Here is a 9,022-nt window from a genome sequence, read left to right on the forward strand (position 1 = left end):
TGACACTTTCAAACACCTCCATCCCATATAAAAATGTCACGTATTATTTAAATAGCCCCTATATGGTTTTGCTACATTTTTAAATATAGCAAAAACAAAAACAAAAAAAATTGTAAGTAAAATTAAGCCCTGTCATTAAAAAAGAAACATTCACTGTTTGGTCACATTGCCTTGTGTGTCTTAATAAAAAAAAAATTAGTTATACTAACTACTTCCTTTATACAAATAGTTATAAAATATTTGCCTTAAATTTTGGGCAAGTTTTTGCCTAAGTTTTGCGTAACTCATGCGCAACCTTAACTTTACGCAAATGCTGCGAAAAAGTTGTGAATACCAAATAGTTACGCAAAAAATATTTTGCCTAAGTTTTTCGTAACTTTTGCTCAGCTACGCAAGAGTTACGCAAAAGTTGTGAATCCGCACCCAGAACTCTAACCACTGCGCTACGGTAGGTTTTCAATTTTTATTTCAATAGATTTATCGTTTATTAAAGGCAATCGTGGATTGACAGATAACCATATAGATTTTAAAACACATAAAGCACGCTTAACAATTGCCCAAAAGTTTGGCCTTATGTCAGAACTATCTAAGAAGTAAGAAAATTGAATCAATTTTCTGTATGTGCTTGGATCCGTTGTAATTAAATTACAAGGGCAACCTCCGTAATTCTTTTCACTTTTCGATCGCGTATAGGGCCTTTTTTTTATTTTTGACATTTTTTATTTTCTAAAACTAAATACCTTGTTCATATTAATATTACGAGACACAAATTGTTTGCAATAAATTAGTAACACTTTATTTTAGTACTAAACTATTTAAATTTTGCACAAAATAATAAATTACTTGATAAGAATATTTTTACAATTAGAATACTAATTTACCAGTAAAACTTATTGTTCACTTTAATCTATTTTAACTACATTATATCATTCGACAAAAATAACATTTATAAATATAAACCAGTTAAGCATGAAAATCTAGTTGTATAGACTCGGACGAATCAAAAAGAATATTTTAAGAAATATTTATTAGTCGCTTATAAATTTGATTTTTAAGTTAAAAGCAGTCAGAGACTTCACTAAAGACTACGTTTCCTATGAAGTTAAATATTGTTTACAAACAAAATATAATACATGCTTTAAAAAAAGAAGAAAAATAAATTTTATAAAACAGCAAAAAGTAGTTTCCGAAGTATGCAAATCCACTAACTCTTGCAAATTTGGAATAGTAACCTTTTTAGACTTACGCCCCTCCACCCCCCCTCACTCCCCATTTACTTGATATCTATTCTCGCCGGCCATGTCTCAAGATAATAAGTTTTGTTTTTGTCGATGCAATTGAACTATCTCGTACTCATATATTGTGTAACAAAAAGTAGAACACCTAAAGTTTAAAAAAAAGAAAAAATACTAGAAATGTCAACTATTTTTTTATTCATCAAGATTGCTTTCTGACTCTATTTCGTCATCATCATCATCATCATCATCATCATCATCATCATCATCATCATCATCATCATCATCATCATCATCATCATCATCATCATCATCATCATCATCATCATCATCATCATCATCATCATCATCATCATCATCATCATCATCATCATCATCATCATCATCATCATCATCATCATCAAGTCTTTCGACAAACGAGGTGTTTTCACAAGCTTCGCCGCATGCGCATAGATCAGTGCATGTGATTCCGTTTTGTTTACAAGAACATCGATTTGTGACGCAACCAAGTTTGCAAGAACAGTGAACAAATTCAAGAAGTGAATCGGGTGCAGGTGGAATTGTTATCCAAGTTTACCTGGTCTCCATTTAAAGACCAACCATAGCCATCGGGCGAAGGAACATTTAATATACCTTTCAATGCATTTTTTCGGATGTAAGCATCATAATTGGCACGTTAAATGTGTAAAATAAGTGAATCATAATTTGGAGGGAGCATCTCTTCTGTAGATTTGCCCATTTTGAACAAGTAATATCGTGCTTTATTGACAACATCTTCTTTGCTTGCACCATAAATGTGACAAACAAATTTCTGTATGCCATTAACAACGTCATCTGATACGTCTAGTGACATTCCGATACCTCGGAATGCTGTACAATATTCTTTTTTCTTTTCTGCCGCCTTTAGGGCAGATAATTTACCTTTTCCTTGCAAAGCAGACACTGCATCACAACCTAAGTAATAAGTAGAAACACTTCAAACATTTACGTTTTCAGATACAAAATTAGTTTAGATAAACAGCACAATTTAATACATTATTTTTGATAAAGTAGCAAAATAGTGTATGAAATAAATTCTTTGCAAGAAAGATAATGATTTCAATTATAAAATTTAATTTGAATCTACCTGTAAAGGAATGGAATCCGATCATTGCATCACACCAATCGTAACCAATATCTTTTGCGATTTTATTTACATTAAGGATACGTTGTTTGTTTCCACATCCTGTTTCAAAATGAAGAGTTGCAGAGATGAACCAACTATGGTATAATGCACTTACAAACCCATCTGTATCGGGGTTTGCAAGTATAACATGAGCATATGAAACCGAAGCATGCTTACAATGTAACAATAACCGAGTATCAGCTTCTTCGTGGTCGCTACGAAGTTCAGACAATTCCGTACAAATCGAATTTTTGAAGCAATATGTGCTATCACCATGTGTAATAAATATCTCTATTTCATTTATTACATAACTTTTCCATTCTTCCAAGAGAAACTTAACTAATTCCTCTTTATTGCTGCCAACACTCATAAACTTCTTCCATTGTTTGGGTACTTTTTGATCAGGCCCAAATATAGTAACATTCTGGACACCAGATTCAGCTCGTCTTTGTCGCTCGACGTGTTTGATACTAATATTTCGATACCTGTCCGTAACAAAGTCAACTCTATTTGACTTATGCCTTAGAGCAAAATTCATTACCATAGTGAATATCAATCGACTAAGTTTCCCAAAATTTTCGGGTATAGGTTTAATTATTGCAATATAGCCATACCGTCCAAAATTAATGCGTTGTTTTTAGGAATATCCACTGATAACTTATTGATACATTTATCTTCGAGTATATTCATAAGCTTCGACTTCGTTGTTTTTAGTAAAGATCCGTCGAAAGATGCCAACTGAGGCGGGAATACTCTCAACGAATACTTCGGTACATCTTCCATATTTATGTCACGGTTACGTGCAATAAGCAAACAACGAACCCAAAAGTTACAGTCGTTTTTTAAAACTACAGTTTTTCCTGTGGACAGTTTAACTAAATTTTTGTAGCTTGCAAATGTCTTTAGCTTTAACATTTTTCTTCTGATAAAAATATCCGAATCATCACTATTCAGGTTATCCCTTATAAAACAACACAGTTTTTGTCTCCTATCTGGTAAGCTCGATCTAGACCTTTTGTAGTTTCCTTATCTGCAACAATCCCAGTAACAATATTTACAAGATCATTTGTGACTTCGTTTACAAAGGGATTAATCATTGAAGAAACTGTTTCCATTACATCAATAACTGATTTTTCATCTTTCCTAATACTTGTTACATCCAAATCTTTACAAACCCTTAAAATCAGAAATCAATATTTGTTTTATAAGATCATATTAACTAGTAAAAATGGTATACAACAATATAATAATAAAACAACTAAAACATTAGGTTAAGAATGGAACTCATCAGACGTTCTGTTATGTTCACCTAATTTCTTTATAAACTGGAACAGATTGGAGCAGGGTTGCAACTAGTGAATGATTACAATGATTGCAAAGAATGATTTACAACATTGATACATGTATACAAGTAAGAAAGAAACCAATAAAAATACTGAATAATACCTAGATTCCTTAACATAGCCACTGAGTAATTTACATTGTTGGGCAATTAACTATCTTTCTGGTAGTGATAGAATCCATCTCTGCACAGCTCCTCGATTGAGGGTATTGCCAGTTATGCCTCCATTTTACAATCTCAGTTATGCCTCCGTTTTACAATCTCTATTACACGTTTGTTCTATTGCCTGATCACATGCAACAGCTGAGAAAGAACTGGCTTGACGTTGAACTGTCCAGTTATTTTTAAACTCCATCAGTAGGGCTTAAATGCAAGCAATATTGTAAAAATGACACTAAGTGTAACCGCGAAATGTTTGTAACTTAAAACAACTACACATTGTGTAATAATAGGATTTTAATCATATCTTCTAAACAAGCAAAGGGAGTTAAATTATAAAAGAATAATATAGTTATAAGTACAATATAAACATTTGTAGTTATAAATATATATATACAATATATATACAAAAATATAAATTAATTTCATGCAGATGTAGCACAATGTTTCAATACTGTTTATTTTTTTAGTGCAAAAACAATAAACTTAAACACACCTTGATGCGTGCTATCTATTGCTTTCATCTCTAACCAGTAAGGACAGAGATACCTTGCAAAATTAACTCTGTCATATGCAAAATACCAGGATAAAATCATCCTCACACATTCTAAATGAAGCTCCCAATTTGTTGTTCTAGTAGCACGAAGGAATAACAGCATCAGCCAAACAATATCAATTTAAGAGCTCCAAAATCTAAAAGTGCTTGATCTTTCTGAGGAGATTTTAACAAATTCATCATACCTGAGAAAATAAAATAATATTTGAGACTGTTTCAAAAAATAAACTCACTAATTGTAAAAATATCACTATCATTATTACCTATCTTTATTTTTATACCTATCTTTATTTTTTACAAAAAGTTCTCAAAAAAAAAGAACATAAAATTAATTGTATAAATTACTTTATTAATTAAAAGAAATGAAGAAAATTTGGTTACTATACCTTTCTCTGATTTCAACAAACAAACCACTTTCAATATACAATTGGAATTCAGAAGTTCCATGTAGTTCCATTAATAACAAGCAGAAATCCTCTACTTCACGTCGGCTGTCAACATCCAAGGAGTTCAAGAATGATTGAAATCTAAGGCGACTTAAAGCCTCAAACATGATTTTATGCGCCATTATGCTTCTGTTATAGTGTTTACCTGTGAGAATACCTTTAATTGCTCCCTCTGCCACTAGACCAGATTCAATGACAATATCCTTAAATTGAAACTGATATATTAATGCCCAAAGTTTACAGTTTTAATATGATTTTATCAAAAACTTCAACACAAAAAATCAAAATTTGTAAAAAAATCTTTATCTCTAAATAGAAATAGCTATCTTTTAAAATTTTCATCCTTATGTTTAAAACTAATTAAATACCTTAAAACCGGATCCATCAAATCTTTTAGCAATAACAGTCATAAATGACATCATAGTATGAAATTCGCTCACCCACAAGTCTTACTACAAATCTATTCGAAAACTCAGGTTCCTTCCACCGAACCATTTGAATTTTTGAATACACAGCCTCATCACAGCCAATTACTCCATACTTCAAATTTAGTTTGTTTATAATATCAACACTTCTACGTAATATTGTGTATATTGTTGCAATATCAGTAACAGGAGCATTAACAACTGGTAAATATCCAATGTATGAGACATGAGAGGCAGCTTTGTTTTGACTAATATTGAAAGCAGTCCAACTTGGAAAGGAATTTTCTTGAATTTGACTTTTGCATAATAGATAAGCCCTATCTTGATCCTTGACTTTCTCTATTGATATAGATGAAATGACAAGATCAATGTTTATTTTTTCGATTAGCTTTTTAAGCTTGGGTGATTCTTTTTTCCCAATCTGATAAGGTGATATGCTAGAAAGTGGTTCTTGAATAGATAGAGGTTGTATTGAAACTGTTATCTAATAAAAAAAGTGAAATGGTATGAAGTGGGTTACTAAAAGAATGAAGTTTTTTTTATAGAAAATAGCTAAATCCAATCAAGAAACATAAATGAATGAACACCTACTAAAAAAAAAGAATCATTAGCTATAAAACTATGTAGTTTTAACAAAAAAGATGAATGTTTCAAAAAAAATCATAAAGTTTCTAATTTTGATTTAGTATAATTGATATGCAGTGCTCCATGTGAGGGAAAAGGGCAAGATGTCATTCAGCCATCTTTTTAAAAACTTTAATCCATTCTTTTCTATACTTTTCCTAATGTAGCAAAGATTAGACAAGAAAAATTGTATTTATAAATTAGTGAAAACTGTCCCTTTCGTTTTTCCCCTTACATTGCGCATTGTTTATACCTCTCTTTTTTCTTGGGTTGGTCCAATATTTAAAGGTTGAACAATGATTCCATTAGCCTTATGAGTAGTTCCTTTCCAAAATCTTGTTTCCTCACCGAAATTGATGTTGTCCCAAACAAAAATTGACAGTGATGTACCTTTAGTTCCTGATTAAAAATTTGATTTAGAAGACCAGAAATTTATTGTATAAACCCGATAAAAAAAATTAAGCTATTATTAAGATAAATTATATACTTATTTTGATTTTTTGAATATATTATTGTTTATATTATGGTGATAACTCTTACAAAAGCCTTGTTTTGATTACTTTAAAGTTAAACTTATTTTTCACCATAGATATTGTTTAATCTTACCTTGTGGTAAAACTACATCTTCCTTTAGATTGATAGATGCTAATGCTGTTTCATATCTCATTGTTGCCGAATATGATATACAATGACCAAAACCACTCAATATTTTTATCAACTCTTTTGATCCAGTTTTCTGCCTTGTTGCCATACACAATGCCACAGATTTAGGTGTTTGTTTGCGCCCATTTAAACTTATATATATGCAATCTTGAATTAAAGATAAGACTTTTTTTTTAATGGTTTCCTCTATACATATGTAGGATTCAATTTTTGGTTCATCATCAATACCAAACAAAAAAATTAAATAACCCAGGTGGTACAATGTTCTCTATATTTTTAAATGAGAATTCAGAAGATAATGGAGGCCATGTTGAAAAGAAATCAGGAGTTGTATTTATTATATTTCGAAAATGCAATGCTGTTCTATATATGCTACACATATCAACAAATTCACTTTGTGATGTTTCATTATCATAAACAAGGCTCTTTTCAGCAAAATGGCCACTTGATAGATTTTCAAGCAAAACTATTTTACTTGAATTTCTTTTACCAGGTGTGAGGAAAATTAATTGTGGAAAAGCTGCTTGAATCCTTGATTTTAAACGGGACACTTTATAATTACGGGCATCAATATTTTCTTCTAACTTTGACATAAACATGATTTTCTTTTTTTTAATTAACTTTTCTATTATTATTTCATTTGAAAATATATGAAAAGATTTATTGTAATATTGAACTTTAGGCTGACCTTTGTGTTGATTTGCTAAACACTTTGTATAACACATTCAATCATATTTAACTTCAAGAGCAACACAATTCTTTCCGTTAATATGTATAAGAATATTTTCATCGAATTTATAGTTGGCTGCTTCTCTTAACCTCCCACAATCAAATGTTTCTGATCTTGAGAGAGATTCAAGCGTTTGTTTTAGAGATACCTGAAACCAGCATTGAAAATAAATATTTCTAAACAGTTATTACCCTCTCAACAGTTATTACCAAATAATTACTTTAATGCAATTTAAAAAAAAATTTAGTTACATTGTAAAAATATAATTTTCCTGTTAAACTGTTTGCAATACAAGCAAAAAATTATCTTTTTTAATTTTAATAATACTTATTTTTGCACCATTGAATGTCAACCAAATCAAAAAAATTAAAAAATAAAACAAAGAGGAATTATTGAGAAAAACTATGGTATAAATTATGCATTAGCTATAGATTATTAAATAAAATTAGTTAATAATGTACAATTTTACCTTGTTATTATTCCATTTTTGTTTCTTTTGACATATTATGCATATATCTGGCCACAAATAATTACTCTCACCCAATTGTCTACACCGAAATTTTTTTCTTTTTGGCTGATCTTCGTCAGTGCTTGCATTTATAGATATCGATTGTTGCATTTCATCATCTATATTAGTTTTCCTACATTCTTTTAGCTCAGTTTGTTGGTGTTCATCCCAGTCAATTTTTTCTGTCTTCTTATTATTTTCTGCTCTTTCAAGTATGAAAACATTACAAATACGTTCTTAACATTTTGGATGGTAAAAATAACCCATGGCAAAGCTTTCCATTTCTACAATATCTGCCATTGAGTTGAATTCCTCTTCTGTTTTAGCGTTAATGGTTCTAAAAGAAAATCTTGCCACATCTCCATGTTTATTTCGAAGCTTGCACCGCCTTTTTCGTGTGCTAAATATTTTTTTTATAGCTTTAGTACTGCATTTTTTAATGCATTTATTCGGTATATCATCAAAATGAATTAAACAAATATTATCGCTTAACGATGTAGCTGCCATTTTGTCTGTTTATATTTTTAATTAAATGTGACAGAGATATTTTACGGAAAGATTTTTTATAAAGTTTTAAAGGACATTCGGTGGCTTTAGTTGTTCCGTAAATTACTAATTATCAACGATAGACTAATCGTTAGAAAACGATAATGCACGATAAATAAAAGTAAAATGGTAGATTGTGAAAAAACTGTTGAGTAAAAAAGGGGCAAGTTCATATTTTAAAATGGTAATACTAAGAAACGCTTGATTAAATATAGAAATTTCAGTTATTAGATGTGTCCAACGGGATGAAGCGATAATCAATGTTGGCCACCGGCCTAATAAGTTATATTTATAAAATTAGATATACAATTTATAAAATATATTTATAAAATAAGATATACAATTATGTATACATATATATATATATATATATATATATATATATATATTATATATATATATATATATATATATATATATATATATATATATATATATATATATATATATGTATATATATATATATATATATATATATATATATATATATATATATATATATATATATATATATATATATATATATATATATATATATATATATATATCTATGTGTGTGTGTGTGTGTGTGTTTGTGTGTGTGTGTGTGTGTGTGTGTGTGTGTGTGTGTGTGTGTGTGTGTG

General features: G+C 29.8%; 1 protein-coding gene across 8 annotated transcripts; it reads right to left on the reverse strand.

The window, feature by feature from the left end:
- Nucleotides 1–770: 770 nt before the first annotated feature.
- On the reverse strand, nucleotides 771–8,392 carry LOC136088775 (uncharacterized). Of its 8 annotated transcripts, XM_065813441.1 has the most exons (10): nucleotides 7,815–8,392; nucleotides 6,559–7,493; nucleotides 6,206–6,351; nucleotides 5,272–5,812; nucleotides 4,844–5,106; nucleotides 4,398–4,642; nucleotides 3,847–4,211; nucleotides 2,362–3,576; nucleotides 1,869–2,189; nucleotides 1,259–1,383 (listed from the first exon to the last, which is right to left on the reverse strand). In XM_065813441.1, the coding sequence occupies exons 8-9, from the start codon at nucleotides 2,942–2,944 to the stop codon at nucleotides 1,912–1,914; spliced, it is 861 nt and encodes a 286-aa protein (XP_065669513.1). In that variant the 5' UTR covers nucleotides 2,945–3,576; nucleotides 3,847–4,211; nucleotides 4,398–4,642; nucleotides 4,844–5,106; nucleotides 5,272–5,812; nucleotides 6,206–6,351; nucleotides 6,559–7,493; nucleotides 7,815–8,392; the 3' UTR covers nucleotides 1,259–1,383; nucleotides 1,869–1,911. The 8 variants fall into 8 exon arrangements, with proteins under 8 accessions (XP_065669512.1, XP_065669516.1, XP_065669514.1 ...); XM_065813444.1 differs by having other exon boundaries at nucleotides 1,096–2,189; XM_065813439.1 differs by lacking the exon at nucleotides 1,259–1,383 and having other exon boundaries at nucleotides 1,460–2,189.
- Nucleotides 8,393–9,022: the final 630 nt, after the last annotated feature.

The sequence above is a fragment of the Hydra vulgaris genome, chromosome 12 (genome assembly GCF_038396675.1).
Source record: "Hydra vulgaris chromosome 12, alternate assembly HydraT2T_AEP".
NCBI lineage: Eukaryota > Metazoa > Cnidaria > Hydrozoa > Anthoathecata > Hydridae > Hydra > Hydra vulgaris.

Bases quoted from the DNA above. Each gene is read 5' to 3' on its own strand.
- LOC136088775 (XM_065813440.1), bottom strand. From the start codon at position 2,944: ATGGTAATGAATTTTGCTCTAAGGCATAAGTCAAATAGAGTTGACTTT. The intron at 2,190-2,361 runs GTAGATTCAAAT...CTTATTACTTAG, and splicing joins CGGATTCCATTCCTTTACAG to GTTGTGATGCAGTGTCTGCT.